An 18658-nucleotide genomic window follows, 5' to 3' on the forward strand; every position below is an offset into this window, starting at 1 on the left:
ACAGACAAACCTTTTACTGTTTTCTCATTATCTGTCTGTCTTGCATACCTGAAAGGTTTGGGGTTTTTTTCTGTATTGCTACTGCTAGAAGTATCACTTGATGATAAAACAATCTAATAAATCCCTCTAAACAGACCTCTCTAAGTAGTAATAATGTGGGATTTCAGGGCAGTTGCCATTGATCTTCACTGCCACCTTGACACCATGGACTCACCTGATATATTACACATTACATACATACAAACACACACACCCAATATAACGTTTAAGAAACGCTGAGCACTCACAACCCAAAGACATGTCCATTTTGCGAGTATTCAGCCCCTGACAAGTGGGTTTCGAAGTATCTCAGTTTGGTTACCCCACAACCAAAGGCATCCAAAATCCATATCTCACCGAAAAATGTGGCTTAAGCATTTGGGGCAAGACTTAGGCCCTAAACACTGTCAGTTGGTGATTAGGAGTCTGGCTTCACTTACTTTCTGGAGCTTACTAAAGCCAAAGATGCAACTAATATAAGTTAGAAGACAGTGCAAGTGGGGCATGTGCTAACACATGCTGACCAGGCCCTCTCTGGACTTTTCCTGACACGTATTTCCCCTGTCTGGTGCAGATTCTCTTTTTACTCCCATTTGCTATACTTTGAATTTCTCCGCATTGTCTCCCCCAGGTTAGAATGTTGTTCCCGAAAAGAACAAACTGCGAAGTTCGCTATATTTTACCAGCAAACGGTACCTTTGATATTCTTTCTCCCTTGCTTGCTGCCTGTCCACTTCACTGCCGTGGGCTGCATGAGGGTCAATGGAGATTGACTGATTTCTCGCATTCTCATACATCTTTTTTTCAGTAATGATGTACTCATAAAGATCCTGATTTTGCTCACAACAGAAAAACTGAAAAGCAAAGCAGTGATGTTACTCCAGTAGGGGGTGATTCGTGGAGAAGCTTTGTTAACTCTTTCCAATCGCTTACTGATTCATAATCTTCAGAGGTTGGGTCAAGATCTTCATAGGAAGGAAATAATTTCAGCAAGCTGCCACAGTACTCGCATGTTGCAGTAGATTCCTCTTCTACCTACAGTGGGGGCGTGGGAGAGGAAAACAAGGATTTGCACGGTAATGTGAGGTTTCTATAATCCTCCTATTCTAGGTAAAGGAGGCACCTTCAAAACCGCCATGTTTTAAAGTCCTTTACTCCAGTCTATGTATGCACAACCAAGCTTCTGAGCTGATTAGCATGCCAATTCGAAGACTACTGGCTCACTTTTACTTTCTAAGGAGATTGCCAAGCACTGTAAGTTATCCAGTGTATTTCATTAGGGATCTTGAAGAGCCGTCTAGCTCCTGCAAAGTTGGTGACAGAGGAGCCTGGGCAGTGTTGCAAATTTTTTGTTGCCTGGGTTCCTGGCAAAAAGTATTTTCAGAGACCGTTTTTCCTCCTTCCCCTGTGGCTTGCTTGCTTATTTATTTATTTCACAAGGTGTTTCTTAGTTCCAACGCCCTGGATCAAATTCAGATAAATGATCAGGTGTGTTTCAAGAGAAACTCTGGTCTCTGGAACACTGCTTCCAGCTCCCAGCCCTTACAGAATGATAGTTAGATTGCTTGGTCATTGTCTTATTTTTGAAGCAGTGTTGTCTCTATTAGATAAACATATACCACTTTTGGGTACCCAGAACTATGTACTGTGCATGCATTATTATGCATAAACCAAAATAAGATTGTATATCTCAGTTTTAGTGAAAGAACTAGATTTTTACCCTAGAAACATATCCTCAGCATGAAATAGTGTGGGATGCTTGCACAGTCTAATGTATTTTGGTACATGGATTACACATTTCAATGCCCTGGTGAATGACAGCCTCACTGCTAATGAAACCCTTGCAAGTTGAGTTTGACAGATGGCAGCATCTTACACAGATTTCATTTTTCCCCTCCTGTGGCTCTTGGGGGTTACTACAAACACACTACCATGTAGCAGAAAGAAACATCACCTGTATCTCCAGGCCTTCTCTTGATGATTCTGGCCTATATGCTAGAATAGTTGGTGGCCCAATATGGGACAGTGTGCGTAGAGATTCTTCAAACAGCCTTATGAAGTCTTCATTAAACTTAAATTTGAAAACAGCAAATTCAATGTAGAGTCAGCTCTTTTTCAGAGGGAAAATTGTTAAGAATAAAATGTATAATTGTAGGGACTGGAGAACCATACCTCCATGTCGCACAAAATGCCTAAACTGCTGAGGTCTTGTGACAGCACTGCATATATATCTGAATAGCAGCAATGAGAATTAATTAGGGAAGGCGTTGTGTTCTAGGAGAGCATTTCTTCCTAGCATCTTGGGAGGAATTCCCTCCCTGGCTTTTCAACACCCCTTCTTTCCCCTCCCCTTCCTTAACACATGCCACCTAGCTGGAACATCTTTGGAGCTTATCAACACACTGCTCTTAAATCATTGGTAGGGTTGCTGTCCATCAGTGTGAAGCCCTTCCCCGCTTTGGTCGGGGACGGGACATATAGGCCTAGATCCCATACTGTACTTAAGCATGTGCAGTAAAGCACAGGCTTAATTTTAAACAAGGAATAGTCCCATTGAAGTCAACAGGACTGCTCACTGCTTAAATCTAAGCACTTAAGTGAAATGTTGGATCAGAGCTATAGTGTCTAAAGCAGTTCCCACCTCTGCTGTCTTGAGAAGCAAGAGATTGGAAGCTAGAGATGGGGAAACTCCTATTAATCCATCCTCTGCCAGTGCAAGATTGTTTCCTATATTTCGGGCTTGTCTACACTGGTACTTTACAGCGCTGCAACTTTCTCGCTCAGGGGTGTGAAAAAACACTCCCCTGGGCGCAGCAAGTTTTAGCACTGTAACATGTCAGTATGGCCGGCTTTATGACCCGTGGGGCCCGATTTGAATACTCGGTGGCGGTCCAGGGCTTTGGCGGAACTTCAGTGGCGGGGGGGTCTGCTCTGGGTCTTTTGCGGTACCGAAGGACCCCTCGCCACCGAAATGCTGCTGAAGACCCCCGGAGCGAGGCCTCCTTAGGTGCGGGTGCAGGGCCCTTGTAGAGGTGTGTGTGGTTTTTTGTTTGTTTTTTGTTTTTTTAAGAGCACTGGGAGAGCTCTCCCAGTGCTGTGCCACGGCAGCGCTTTAAGGTTGCCTGTGTAGACAAGCCTTTAGTCTACACATAAATATCCGAAATTAAGGGGTTTCCACCACTCCCCTCAGACAGCTATTCCCAATCCAGTAGAAATGGTTGGGAGGAAGCTTTTCCTGACATCCAGTCACAACGAATCCCATTACTCAGTTATATTTCCTTGTGCCACCCCTTATAATTCACCTTCCACCTTGCTATTTACAACCTTCACAATCTTGCAACAAGTCATATCCCCCCGTTCTGGCTCAGAGAAGCCACACTTCTAGTTCTTTTAATCTGGTCAAGCCGTCTAATCCCAAACCATTTGTGTTGCTCTCTTCTGAGTTCCCTGGCCTTTGTCACTATCTAATAGGTATTAGTGTGTCCAGAATTGAATGCAGCCCTCCAAGAGGGAAAGCAGAAGCAGCTCCTCTGGGTATCAGTTTACCATTTCCAGCAGCAGTAGCGATGTGAATGCTGTCTTTCTTGAGCTCTTCAGTCTTTCTCTGAACTAGAATTAAAATACAGTCAACATAGGCAGTGGCCAAGCTTTGACAGTGTGTTTGATCTCGTCAAAGAAAAGAGCTGCAGGGAATGCTGAGCTGGAGGAGAGGAAACACCAGGGAGGGAGACCAAAATACATTGAGTGCTACACTGTGGACGAGCCTTTCTTTAATATAGTGGTGTGGTGCTATGAGACTACAGGCCCCAGGCATTCAATGCTCCATCTTGTCTCCAGTATTTCCTCTTGCAATGTGTTTGCATTGGATTTTACAAATAAGTATCCATTAAAGTCTAACTGAGCAGCCCTTTTGTACAGGATATCCCAATTAACAGTGGTTGTCCAGTAAAAGGTATTAGCTCAGCCGCCTTGTCTTTCTCACATCCTGGGACCAACACAGCTACAATAACACTGCAGATAACATTTGGATGATGCAGTGTAGTTGTAGCCAGGTCAGTCCCAGGATATTAGAGACACAAGGGGGGTAGGTAATATATTTTATTTAGAGACAAGCCATTGAGCCAGTTTCTTTCAGGACACAACCAACTTTTTCTACAAACTCTGCAACATTAACCACCTGCCTCAGAACAGCATCCTTGCCACCATGGACGTCACTTCCCTATACACCAACATCCCTCACAATGACGGCAGAGCTGCCTGCCTCAAATATTTACAAGACAATGGACAACCCTCAGATATCCACCCCAACCACATTGCCAAACTCGTCCATTTCATCCTCACCCATAATATTTTTATATTCAACAACAAACACTTTGTCCAAACCATGAGAACAGCCATGGGTACTAGGGTGGCTCCCCAATGTGCCAACCTCTTCATTTGCCACCTTAAAGAAGAATTTCTGGATGAATGCACCACAAAACCAATGATATACCTGAGACTCATTGATATTTTCATCCTCTGGACTGTTGGCTTGAACTCCCTCATAGATTTCCACCACAACTTCAACAACCACCACCCATCCGTTAAATTATCTCTACAACACTCCCACACCAGCATCAGCTTCCTGGACACCACAATCAGCTTCAACAATGGAATCCTACAGATGTCTATATACAAGAAACCCACAGATCACCCCACCTACCTTCACAGATCCAATCATTATCCCAAACAAGAAATCTATCTTCAGCCAGACACTCAGATACCACAGAATATGCTCTGAGGAGAAAGTCCGGGATATATACCTTAAACTCAAAACCACCTTCACCAAACAAGGACACTCCACCAGAGAAGTAGATTCGATCATGGAATAGGCCACCCAAATACCTCAAGAGAACCTGCTTCAATACAGAAATCCCCTCCAACCGCACACCCCTAGTTATCACCTACACCTCAGACTGGAACCTATATGGGATATCATCAAATAACTACAACCAATATTTGATGGGGACCCCATCCTGAAAGAAATCTTTCCTGAACCCTCATTTCTGGCCTTCAAACAACGCCCCCGCCTCTCCAAGCTTATCGTCAGACCAGGACACACCAACTCAAAGCAGCACCAGACCCTGCCAGAACAACAGATGCAAAACCTGCAGACATATCTTCACTGCTATGATCAACATTCCCCACAACATACCTTTCCAGATCCATGGATCCTGCACATGCCTATCACAATATATGGTGTATCTCATCCAGTGCACTAAATGTCCCAATAACTATGTGAGTAAAACCAGACAATCACTATACTCTTGAATGAACTGAAATAAGAAAATGATAAAAACATCCTATCACACTTTTCACACAGCGATCGCTCTATATCTGACCTATCAGTCCTTATCCTCAATGGCAACCTGCACAACACTTTCAAAAGATGAGCCTGGGAGCTTAAATTCATTACTTCAGATACTTAAAAATCATGGACTAAACAGAAATCTGTAATCCACTAACCCCCTCTTTTTGTACTGTGACTGCAGAGGTGTTAATGGGTCACTCTACCTTGAATGGTCCCTTACAATATGTGCTAACTATTTATGCTAAACAATCTTGTCCACCTTGCATTTAGCTGTGATGCTCTGAGTATCTTTCCCAGATCTGAAGAAGAGCTTGTCTCTCTCACCAACAGGAGTTGGTCCAATAAAAGATATTACCCCAGTCATCCACCTCTCTAACATTTGGTCCAATTTGGATGACTCCGTTGAGCAGCAGAAGGAAAGAGGCCATATATTTTCAACTCTACTTAGAGGCTTTGAAAGTTATCTTCCATAGGGATATGGTACACAACTAGGTCTGTTATCTGCTGAGCATTCCCCCACAGACTGCTGGGTATTCTTCTTACTAGCTGAACATTATGTCACATGTTTAATAATAGTTGTATTTAGAAGAAGTGCTATCTAGTGGTTATAGGGTGACCAGACAGCAAGTGTGAAAAATCGGGACAGGGGGTGAGGGGGTAATAGGAGCCTAAATAAGAAAAAGACCCCAAAATTGGGACTCTCCCTATAAAATCAGGACATCTGATCATCCTAAGTGGTTATAGAAAGGAGCTCTCCTGGGTTATGTTCCCAACTCTGACATTGACTTGCTGTAGAACCTTGGGGAAAGTCACTTGACTTCTGTGTCAAGTTTACACAAGAGTACTTGTGTAAAATAAGGAATTACACAAATCCTTGGTTACTAGGCACCTTAGAAGAAAAATGCTATAAATGTGCAATTACTACTACACAAGTTGGCTCTTATACAGTAAGCAACAGATACTTGAACTAGCAAAGCCATTTCTTACTGGTTTTTCTGTACATATGTTCATAAATCCAGCTTGTTTCCGTCTGCATTGACACTGAAATTCCTAAAGGTTTCTCATGAGTTGAGTGATCAACATTATCAGATGTTTTTCTTTCCCTACATGTAAAATACAAATTGTAAATTAATCATGTATGGTAGCTGCAAAGAAGTTGCTTTTGAAAATCTATTCAAGCAGGAGGTTTTCCAACTTGAGTGTTTAATACATTATTAGAATTTAGAGTAACACATGTATGTAGGACTAAAGGCCTAGAAACTTATTTTTGCTATCTGTAAGATTTATAGACTTACACTCAACCAAATCAGTCTCTGAAGGTCTCCAATGGACTAGACAATGAAAATGTCCTTTAAAAAGGGCCTTAGAGATTAAACTATGAAAATCTCAGATTGGTTTCTCTCTCAAAGCATTAAGAAGCATGTAAATGAACACTAGGTTTGTTTTATACATTAAATACTTTAAAACAAAAATTCTTGTCTTCCATGGTAAGAACTGAGATGAAAGATGTCAAGTCTGGGAAACCAGGATTACTTAAACCAGCATTTAAAATTCCTGTGCTCCACCATCAAGGTTTCACTGTTCCAATATTTGACTTTTCTCTTCTTCTAGCTGATCACAAAGACCCTGTTAAGTATCTATGGCTTTTTGATTTATAAATCAAATCCAAGGGCCCAAGACTCATGAGCAAACTTAAAAAACAACATAATAATAGATGCAAGCATGGGGAAGGAAAAAATGTTCAGTAGGTGAAGAATTATCAACTTTAAGTATAGTCAATTTTAAACAGCAATTAAAATTTGCAAGTCCACGTACGTATCCCCTTAATTTCCAACACCTTTCATATGCAGAAGATTACAATCCACATCAGCTATATCATCCAATATATAGTTAAAGCACAACACGAAATCTAAAATTAGGGTTGATCTACACTAGAAAATAAGATTGACCCAGCTACGTTGCTCGGGTGTGAAAAATCCATCCGCTCATCCCCTGAGTGACATGGTTAAGTTGACCTAAGTCCCCATGTAGGCCATGCTAGGTTAACAGAACAATTCTTCCATTAACCTAGTTACCGCCTCTCAAGGGAGATGGATTTACTACAGGAATGGGAGAACTCCTCCTTTTTGCTGCAGGAAGAGTCTACACCAGTGGGTCTCAGCCTATTTACCATTGTGGGCTGCATATGCAGCTCTCTATGCCGTATATGGGCTGCATCCACACAATATATATACTACCTGTATGGCCTTGAGGATGTCACGTGGGCCCCAGCTCTGTGCTGATTGGGCTGCAAGAGGCCCACAAGCCATGAGTTGAGAACCACTGGTCTACACTGAAGTGCTATAGCAGCACAGCTGCACCACTGTAGCATTTTAAGTGTAGATGTTCCTTACAGACTGAAAGCATCATAGAGCTCTTCCCTTTTCCAGTACACAGTGCAGCTGTCCTACTACCTTGGAGAGGTGAATTCAACAGTCGAGTTGAAAGCTTTAGCTTGCTCAAAGCTATGAGCAAGTAATGTATATGAAATATGTTGGTGGTCCTAGTACAGATCCTAGTGAACAGGCTTCGCAAAAACAACCACCAGACAGACATAGCACAAATAATCGGCAGCACCCCTGGTGGTTATTTAAGTAGAAGCCAAAACAGGATGGACATAAAGAATGAACTACCATTTCACTCACAGATACTTTCCCTCCAAATCCAGGTCGAAGCTTATTCAAAGAGTGCCCATGTTACCATTGCCCATCCTGTATCAGCTTTGTGGATAAATAGAAGACCGCAGTCTCTGTGGCTGTCAAAAACCTTTGACAAGGCCTATATCTTAAAAGCAGGCTTGAACTATATTCAGGAAAAACAATGAAAGCAATGGAGATTTGTAAGTAGCTTTTCTCACTGGTTCTAAGTTTCCCAGCTTATGATCCTGTTTGACCACCAACCAGTCATATTAAGTTCTGTGGTAATTTTGCATGTGCTTACCTGCTTAACTTGTGTAATGAGGGAGAGCAAGTTTCTCTTCTAATTCCACCTAATATTGTAGGAAGGCCTTTTGTACCTGTTGAACACAACAAACTAGTCTATGCATGCAATACAAACAATACTAAATGATTAAACACAGAGACTCTTCAGTGCATCTGCTGGTCTCGATTCATGAGAGAGAACTGTATGTGTTAAAATCCAAACTAAAACACGTGCTACTTTTTAAATGGTAGTTCCATAACAAGGTGCTTCTTAAGAGCAGAAATTTTCTACTTAGTTAAAAAAGATGACGTGTTCAGGACTAACTCCTGAATCTGTTTTGAGGGATTATTATTGCTGCATGCAGTCTAACCAGGGCTGGCTCTACCATTTTTGCCGCCCCAAGCCAAAAAAAAAGCTGATCGGACTGATGCCCGAACTGCTGAAGCAAAAAAAAAAAAATGCCTCCCCTTAGCATGTGCCGTCCCAGGCACGGGCCTCCTCCACTAGTGCCTGGAGCCGGCCCTGAGTCTAACTAACCAACCTACAGTAACACTATCCTCAGTAGGCTTCCCAGGCTATTGACCTGGAGGTTCCAATCCCAGCAGAATTCAGCTGCTCAGGTGCTCCTTTTGTCTAGCACTAAGAGTCACTTATGCCCACCCTTCTCTAAGTGCCCTGCCTGCCAATATGCTATGTTTCCCTTTATAAAGTCCATCCAAATCTAGGACGTAAATACTTCAATGAACAGCTTTTGCCCTAGGCCTCTGCTTGGCTGTGTTGGGCCTGCTCTCATCCCATGTTCTTTCTGGTTGATCCGAGAGCACAAGTTTCTCAGTGAAAGACTTGATTGTGGAACTAATTCTTGGAAGAGGTTGACAAAATTTCTTCCTTAGCTGCCTTAGGACATGTGATAAGACACATTCATTGTGGTTGGCTAGTTCTTGATAGTTTGCCCCCCGCTTGTTTACTGGATTTACTAACCCTTCCCCTCTTGCTCTCTTTTGTAATAATTGAGCCTACAACTTTATCCTAATTGTGAGCTTACCTGTGAAAAGTAACTAAAAGGTCATTAAATGTTATAATAACCTATAATAATAATCGATTTGTGGGAAAATGTACAAAAGGAAGACAGGCCTTCTTGTTTGGATTAATTTAGTCTATTGATAAAACTGAAGGACTATGTTAAGATCATGCTTAGTAAACAAGGGGAGTGTGGAATTGGAAATTAGGCCTAATTGCTGGACAAAATAAGGAGGGGAGGAGCTATTTCAGCCAATCATCCCTTTTTGGGGCCCTTAAAAACAGACTTTGGGAGGGCAGGGAAAGACTAATACTGCCACTGCTACAGCCACTGCTATGGGTCTTTCCATCGTGACACCCAGATGTTGGCACATAGTGGGAACATGTGACTATCACCACTACACCAGCAAGGACCCTTGCCTGCTACATGAGAGATCCTGCTTTGTCTTCCCCTCCCTTGGGTCTTTCTTTCCATCCCCCACTCTCGTGGCTTTTCACTTGAGCCTAAAAAAACCTGCTGCACAGCACTAGCACAATGAGATGAGACAACCCATCCAGTTCTGCTCAGCCTGAGAAGGACCTGACCACACCGGATGTCCCTGACCGGGGAGGCAAACCAGGGTCCAGAGCAACAGGTGATGTGCCAGCCCAAAGCACCTATTTATGACTGACTAGCCCCCTGTTTCCTGAGAACATCAATAAAAGCTGTATTTCCCCATTTTTACTATCCTGTCTCTCTTCTCTCCCTGCTGGGTCCATCTGTTTTGTCAAAAGCAAGAAAGTGAGCAGCATTCCTGACTCAGGATTAAACAGAACTAGTCACTTTCTTCCTCATCAAGGAGGACTGTTTGATTGAATAAGACTCACTGTGGTGTCCCAGGCCTTGAAGTTCCCCGACAACTGTTGCACCCTGGCCTCTACCTCATGTTTGCTGAAACCTGATGGGCTGAGAAGCTGATTGGAGGAGCACTCAATCTCCACCGATTGGTCCAACCCTGCTATTTAAGCCAGACGGCAGTACAGGAAGTTGTTTGAGCAACAAGGTGATTTCCTGTTGCAGCTCCATGGGACCCCGCTTCTTGCACCCAACCCTGTTCCCAGTTCCTGCTTTGTTCCTGGCTTCTGCTTCACCCCTGCCTTTGCTCCTGTTCCCACTGGGCTCATTCACTGTGCTTGATCCTTGCCTTTCCTCCATTTCCTGCCCTTACCTCGCTTCCACCATCACTTACCAGTCCTGTCTCTGACTCTGGCTTGACCCCTGGCTCTGGCATTTGGTTTCTGACCTTAGCTCTGACCCTCAGCTTCAATTCCAGACTCTGACTTCACCCTGCCTCTGGTAATTGGCAGTTGACCCTGGTGCTGACCCTTGGCTTTGTTTCCCCAACCTGGGTGCCTGCTAGGCCACTAGACCTGATTCTTGCTCTGACTACTAGACCAGACTGCCTACATCCCAGTCCACAGCACTCGAACCAATATTCCCTCTCTAAAAACGGAATAATCACTCAGTTTCAATGTTTTTTTGCCTTTTAATTCTTTTCCTTTGTTTGTGTTTCAATCAATAAATATCTGACCTTTGGTATGAATTTCCTAGTGTGTTTTCCATGGTACTAAGCTGGCTAAGGTCTCACATATACCAAACCTTATTTAGAACTGTTTAATGTGCAACAGTTACAGGTTATGCTAATGCCTTTAACTTGTTGGGCCCATATACTACATCACAATTAATACAATATCCCCTTTATTTATACAGGTGGGAAACTGATCCCTTTTGTTGATGGGTGCTTGCCTGAAGATTATTAGATCTCCACTTTCATAGATTCCAAGGCCTGAAGAAACCACTGTGATCATCTAATCTGATCTCCTATAGGGCTGTATCCAGATGACTTTTTGTTTAGGCTTGTCGACACTAGAAACTTTTTCCAGTACAGTAATGTCATTTAGGGATTTGAAGTTTTTAATGACATTTTTATATCAGTAAAAGCCCTAGTCTGTACATGATTATATTGGGGGAAAATATGTTTTTGCTGGCATAGCTTGTTTTCTTTCAGGAACTATGATAATCTATAGCAGTAAAAATGCTCTTTTGTTAGTATAAGCTGTGCCTACACTACAAAGTGTTTTTGTTCTAAATGGGGAGTAGATACGTTGCAGGGGACCTTATAAACTACATAAAATAGGGTTACTATTAAACTGAATAGCCTAGTTGGACCTGAAGTCACTGTGGAAGAGAGGAACACTGTTCTTTTTAAGGTTGCTATTGTATTAGATTTTCCAACTATTTCCACCTTTGAGAGGGCAGATAACTAGACAGGCAGGACACTTCTCTCTGGAACCAGACTGTGAAGGGTGGGAAATCCAGTAGTTACACTGTGCATATGTAATATGTATCTGGCTTTCATTCTCTGAGCAATGCTTATTCTATGCTAGGAAAAAATGATGCATTTTGATACTGCCAGTTTTGGGCCATGCTGTGCTTTTTCAAGATGATGTGCCAGCTTCCAGTATGATTCTAAGGAAAGGAAGGAGTTAGAATAAGGACAGTGGATTTCAAAAAAGCAGACTTTAATGAATTCAACTGATAGGTTAAGGTCCCATGGGAAGAAAATCTAAGGGAAAAAAGAGTTCAGGAGAGCTGGCAGTTTCTCGAGGTGGCAATATTAAAGGCATAACTGCACACTACCCTGATTCTAAGGAAAGATGGGAAGAACAGTAAGAGTCAAATATGGCTCCAGGAGCTTTTTAATGACCTGAAAATAAAAAAGCAATCCTACAAAAAGTGGAAACATGGGCAAATTGCTAAGAAGCACAAAAGGATAGAAAAGCACGTAGGGACAAAATCAGAGAGGCTAAGGCACAAAATGGGTTACACTTAGCAAGGGAAATAAAAGGCCATAAGAAGTTGTTCTTTAAGTACATTAGGAGCAAAAAAAAAGACAAAGGAAAGTGTAGATCCTCTACTTAGTGAAGAAGGAAAGCTAATAACCGATGACATGAAGAAAGCTGAGGTGTTTAATGCCTATTTTGCTTCAGTCTTCACTAAAAAGGTTAATGGTGATCAGCTACTCAACACAATTAATATTAACAAGGCGGAAGAAATTTCAAAGCAGAGAAAGAACAGATTAAAGACTATTTAGATAAGTTAAGGATAGTCAAGTTGGCAAGGCCTGATGAAATTCATCTTAGGGTACTTAATGAAGTAATCTCTGAACCGTTAGCAACTATCTTTGAGAACTCCTGGAGGATGGGTGATGTCCCAGAAGACTAGAAAAGTGCAAACATAGTACCTAGCTTTGAAAAGAGGAACAAATATGACCCCATGAATTATAGACTGGTCAGCCTAAATTTGATACCTGGAAAGATACTGGAACAAATTATTAAATAATCAATTTGTAAGCACCTGGAGGATAATAGGGTTACCAGGAATAGCCAACATGGATTTGTCAAGAACAAATCATGCCAAAGCAACCTAATTTCATTTTCTGAGAGGGTTACTGGCACAGTGGATAGGAAGGAAGCAGTAGATATATCTTGATTTTTAGTGAGGCTTTTGATCAGTCCTGATGGGCTGGCACTACGGGCAGCCTGGCGGCCCGGGGCAGTTCAGCTGGGACTCCTCTGGCCACGGGGGGAGAAGGGGCACTTAGGGTGGGGCAAGCGCTCAGGGCTCCTGTGGACATTGGGTAGGGGCAGAGCCTTGGGCAGAAGGGGCAGGGCTGCATGGCTAGCCTCCCCAAAGGTGGGGCTCACGCGCCACGAATGCTGTCAGGGTGGTCTAAGCTTACTTGGTCCTGCCTCAGTGGAGGGGGCTGGACTCATTAACTTCTTGAGGTCCCTTCCAGTCCTACCTTTATTTGGTTCTATAATACCTGTGTTGGGAGCTGGTTGCTTTGTGGTGCTCTTCTGGAGGCTGGTCTTGGATCTGGGTTCTGTGGTCCCATCAGATTTTCCTGCTGAACTCTTGTCTTGAGGCGATCTAAAGAGGTGAAAGGCAATATGATCAGACTTTAGGTGAAGGGCTGTTTACCCATAGTGCCTTACTAATACCCATGGTTAAGTCAGATGGCTTGCCATCTCCTAAGGAATTTAGATTCCCTGTTGTCAAAGACAAAATGCTACACTTAGCTGGCTGTTTAGGGGCTTATATGAAATAAATGGGTACTCTTAATGTGGTTCCTACTGGATAGCTACCCATATTATAACAGCACCATAACTATCCTCATTAATCAACAAGAACAGATCACAAAGTAACAGGCTTATACTGTAGCATGGAAAACTTAAGTTAAATATTAGAAAAATATTTCTCCTATAAAGGCCTAATTCTGCCCTGTGATACATGTACAGAACTTTCACTGAAGGCAAGGAGAGTTGCACAGGGACAGAATTTCACCACTGTGCAGTTTCACAATGGAATATGTGAGTAAGGAAAGCTATGGAAATATCATCACTGGGAATATTAATATGTAGATACCCCTCTTGATGAATAACCAATTTTGCTGTGAAATTAGTGTGAGAGAAATCTGCATGACAATGGATCATGGTTCTTTCCAACCAAATGATCATTATATAACTAAGGACCAACATCTGGAGAAGAGTGAAAGCAAAGAAGACAGTTAATTGTACTGATTGTACTGACTACCTGGTTGTACAGTCCCCATATCAGGAATGGTTACAGCATGCCACAGCTCAGACAAAAATACAAACAAATTAACTTCTATTTTGAAGTAATAATTCAGCTAGAGCCTGCTCTAACTCCCATTGAAATCAATGCAAATAATTCCACTAAGTTCAAATGGGAGTTGAAGTGGGTCCTTCCTTACCTGCTTAATGTATCTAATGATGTGGAAATTTCTCTTCTAATTCCTCCTGGTTCTTTGGAACCTGTAACATACAAAAATCACTAGTCTTTATACTAGATTGTATCTGTAAACTAGTAATAAGCATAATTCTGACCTGCTCTAGAAGACTAAAGAATTGTACGTTGACATCAATGTAAATTAAAAACAAAACTTGTTTTTTACTGAATTAAATACAACCAACAGAGCAAATGCCCTGTCTTAAATGAGAATGAGAGTAAACTCCTCTTCCTGGCTTCAGATAAGGGTGACCAGCTTCCCTTTCCTACCTGACCAGTGATTTTATGTGCCAGATTATTGAGGCACAAGTGCTCAAATTTGGGTGGCTATAGCCAGGGCTGTCCACAGTGGTCCCACCCCCACTCCACCCCTTCCCCCAAGCTCCTGCCTCTTCCCTCTCCTGCTCCACCCCTTCCCCCAAGCCCCTGACCCGCCTCTTTCTGGCTTCTTCCCCCTCCCCCCGCCCCCGAGCGACACCGGGAGCTGGTGGGGCGGGCTGGGGCTGAGTTGCTCGCTGCTGCCGGCGCCAGGCCTCCCGCTAGTTCCCCAGGATCCCACATCCCGAAGCGTGGGGCCCCCTAAAGCGCGGGGCCTGGGACGGTTGCCCCAATCTGTCCTATGGACAGGATGGCTCTGTCTATAGCTAGGCACCTAAACCTGTAGCTAGGTACCTAAATGAAGTTAACAGAGAATGTGTGTGCTCAGCACCTCTGGAAAATCAGGCTACATATTTAGGAGCGTAAATATAGATTTAGGTGTCAAAGTTTAGGCATCTAAAACTGAAAATATAGCTCTGACCTTGTACCCCAGTGCACCTCTCCTTCTTGCCCCAAGGTATTTGCTTCCTTTTCCTACGTGCTCCAGATCACTGCCTCCTCCTTTTTTGTGTGCACTGATTTTTCTCTTCCCCCTATATGCCCAATGCATTACAATCCCAGTCTCTAGCAAGGATGGAATTACATCATAGTTGTACCTGGGCCTGGAGCTGGCTTTTCTGTGGCCCCATCCTGGAGGCTGCTCTCTGATTCCACCTCTGTGGAACTCCAGTCTTCAGATGAGCTAGGCAAGTTGAAAAGACAGTATGTTCAGCTTACAGGGGAAAGACATCTCTGCATAGCATTATTGTCTCACTAATGACCACTGTTTATAATAGATGGCCTTATCTCTAAAGGAATTCAATTTATCTCTCCTTGCACAAAGAAAATGCCACTGTACTCTGTCTAGTTCCTAGCAGACATAGTCATATAGTCCCTCCTCCTCCACTGGTACCTCTGCTATCCTCAGCAGAGGTTCAAGGACTGAATAAGCATGAAGACTGAAATAAGGCTAAGGTAGGAAAAATGGATACAGCTATGTTTATTCAGTCTGGGAGCGGGGAACTGGAGGGAGGAGGACAGTAACTAAAGATAAGGAGACAATCAATGAGGGCAGAACAAGTCATGATAGATGTGAAGTGCTATGCTAAGAAAGTTATACAGGCCATTTGGTAGGTGCAACATAGGTTACAAAATCATCTTGGCTACATTAGATGCTAGACATCTTCCTATCAAGGATGGTTTTGGGGAAAAACCTCAATATTGCCATGATGCAAGGAATGATGGACTAGATGACCCACTGGAGAGCCGCATAAACACCCAATGTTTCTCAGGTGATATAAGTAAGGATGGGTGGGGGATGAGGGAAGATAGTGAAAGCAAAGAAGATTCCCAAGTAGAATATTGGGCTGAATATTGTATTGCCGGCTCTAAGATCACGTATGGCAACTGCATAACACTGCTCAGCCCAGAATAAAGCAAATCAAAGTTATATTTCCATTTGCTTACCTGCTTTGCCCCTCGTAGGATGAAGATGAAGTTTCTTTTCTATTTTCCTTGGCATCTGTTGAATACAAATGTATACAGACTAGTTGGATGGCAAGATATACATCCGAACTTGCCAGCATAACCCCCCTAGTATGTGAGCTGGACTAGAGGAAAGGTAAAGAATTTTAAGGTAAGGTTTTAAGGCTGTATATACAGCATCTCCCATTCTTTTTATTGTCCCCACAGCAGTAAATGGAAAGGCTACTCCATGTAAAGGACTCGGAGGGATAAAGTTTCGCCAAGAAGCCAGGTTCTTATAACTCTTTGGCTTCAGCTATCAACAGCATGGCCCCAACATGTGCTTTCTCCCAATTCACTCTCCAGTCACCATGCTATACCCTAGAGATGCTCAGAGCATTTCATCACAAGTGAAATTTCCAACCAGTTCCCACTCTAAATGATGTCGTAAGTGATAAAACAAATGAGGAAATGGCTAGAGCACCAGTGGCAGAAGTCTGGTGCCAAGTCTGAATAGAAATGATTTGGACACGTTCTGCCATTGCTGTGCAAAAAGCTAAACATTTCTTTTTCTCCACCCTGGCATCAACAGTATCACGCAGCAGGACTGATCAGGATAGATGATAATATTGTTCATCTCAGCTGCCACCACTCAGTTACAGAGTTAGGGTTTTCTCCTCCGTGAAGAAATTTCAAATTACTTTGCAGGTAACAGCTTGGATCTGGACTGAGAGGTCGGCTTCTGTGGCGACAGAGTGGTGTCTTGAGGGGACAAATGCTGAGTGTTCTCTTCTTGAGTTTCAGATGATGTGGGTTTGCTTTGGGTCACAATCTGTACATGTTCTTCTTGGCTGGGCGGAAGGCCTGTGGGAAGTACTGGGCTTGTTGGTTGAGACTGTCGTCATTTTCCTACAAGGAGAGGAGTGCAGAGTGCCAGGAGTCCTTAAGGAGGCTCTTGCTAACCATTGACTTGTATCTCGTTTTTCTCTTTTGGGAAATAATTGAAAAGGAGGTGGAAGGGCAACTCCAGTACTTTCTGCAGTTCTATTTCATTATCTTAGTCTATCACACTTTACACCCTATTACAGACTGGATTGGGCCTTTTTAAGAGGACACTGCTCCAGCCCACCTATGCCTCAGTAACAGTCTCTTGATTGGGTGTGACAGAGGGGAACTGGTCTCTGTAAAGAGCCAGAGGAGCGAGGACTCTGATAGAGGCTGTAATGAGTTGAAGGCTTCTGCAGGATACTGTTGACCAAGGGGAAGCATTGGGGCCAGAAAGCCAGAGCAAGCTATAGAGAACCTGCAGGGACAGACCCTCAAACTAGAGGAGTTGCTTCAGCTAGGCTGGGCTGGGAGTGGCATGCTAAAGTAGGGAAGATGCTGAGGCACCAGATAAGTTTCTAAGCAGGAAGGCCTGGAAGTAAGACTCCTGCAGGGAAAATCCTAAGAAACCAGAGGAGTTTTGAGACTATACTCAGAGAGGAGGGGCTGGGTCCAGGATAAAAAAAAATTGTTAGTTTTTATGCCAATAAAACTAGTCCCTAAGTTAGTTACTGAACAGAGAAAAGTCTTTCTGTAAGTTATTGAGAAAACCAAACAGAGAAGCAGAGACAGGATGTGACAGTAACCCCTGACCAGAAGAGGGTGCTCAGGAGGCAGCTGATGCTGTAACAGGCCCAAATCTGTGACTATCTGCGCTTGTTTCTGTGGCTTTTCTAGCAGTGGATAAAGACTGAATATCCACGGTGCTCTCTTAAATTCTCAACGTCCTTGATGCTTGTAACCATGAGGTTTTGCTGGCACCGCTGCAGTTGCCAGTAGGGATCTTTGGGGAAAGTCCCAAGGGGGTAGTTTTACAAAATTGCTCTTCCAGCCAAAGGACTCTCTGTGAACCAGGCTACTCTGAGTTTCTTTTGTAAACATCACGGTCTCTATGCCTATTGGAAGTGTTAATGAGGAGCTATTGCTGCAGTGGGCTGATGGCACCCAGGGCTACATTCCCACCTATCTCACTCCGCTGATGCAGCAGAAAGACTGAGCCAGGCTCTTTATGAGACTAGGGTGTAAACAAAGGGAAGTTGTCTCAGTCTTACAGATGAGATGATGTTGGTAAAGGGGAGATGCAGGTAGAAAGTGGGAAACGCTAATCTCCCCTCTGTCTGTCCAACAAGGGGATCCACGCCGCGTCCGGCGGGCTTGTCAAGCGCTGAGGAGACTGGATCTAGAGTAGCTCAAGGAGCAGCTGTAGCCAAATGCCTTTAAAAATCGGCTTCTGCCACCTCCAGACCCAACCCGCCGGCAGTCCCAGCTGAGACGTGTCACGCTGGGCCGGGCCGCGCCATCCCCGTGACCCGAGGGCCACGTACCCTTCCCTGCTGCCCGCGAGGCTGGCTGCTCGCCGGGCTCCGGCTCGGCGGACCCACCGCGCTCCCGCCCCGCACTGCCGGCTCCCTCCATGGTGCGCTGCTGCCTGCGGCCCCTTTAACACGCGGAGAGCCCCTTCCCGGGCCCTTGTGACGCCACCTGTTGTGCGTTCTAATCGCTAGGGAGACGGCGGCGGGGGGGCGGAACGGGGCGCTCAGAGCCCCTCCCGCACCGAGATTTAAAGGGGC

At 43.8% G+C, this 18658-nt stretch overlaps 1 protein-coding gene across 2 annotated transcripts in view; it reads right to left on the bottom strand.

Annotated features, from left to right (window-relative positions):
- ERICH6 (glutamate rich 6) overlaps window positions 1–18550 on the bottom strand; it is a 31692-nt gene extending 13142 nt beyond the window's left edge. The window contains exons 1-12 of one of the 2 annotated variants that reach the window (XM_045030151.1): window positions 18413–18550; window positions 16047–16101; window positions 15197–15282; window positions 14188–14248; window positions 13237–13343; window positions 8369–8444; window positions 6377–6492; window positions 3586–3648; window positions 2212–2270; window positions 1994–2110; window positions 973–1074; window positions 736–893 (exon numbers count right to left, since the gene is read on the bottom strand). In XM_045030151.1, coding sequence (XP_044886086.1) covers window positions 736–893; window positions 973–1074; window positions 1994–2110; window positions 2212–2270; window positions 3586–3648; window positions 6377–6492; window positions 8369–8444; window positions 13237–13343; window positions 14188–14248; window positions 15197–15282; window positions 16047–16101; window positions 18413–18503 — 1091 coding nt within the window. In that variant the 5' untranslated portion in view covers window positions 18504–18550. The remainder of the gene's footprint in view (window positions 1–735; window positions 894–972; window positions 1075–1993; window positions 2111–2211; window positions 2271–3585; window positions 3649–6376; window positions 6493–8368; window positions 8445–13236; window positions 13344–14187; window positions 14249–15196; window positions 15283–16046; window positions 16102–18412) is intronic. The other variant, XM_045030152.1, reaches the window with a different exon arrangement.
- Window positions 18551–18658: the final 108 nt, after the last annotated feature.

The sequence above is a fragment of the Mauremys mutica genome, chromosome 9, assembly GCF_020497125.1.
Source record: "Mauremys mutica isolate MM-2020 ecotype Southern chromosome 9, ASM2049712v1, whole genome shotgun sequence".
Taxonomy (NCBI): domain Eukaryota; kingdom Metazoa; phylum Chordata; order Testudines; family Geoemydidae; genus Mauremys; species Mauremys mutica.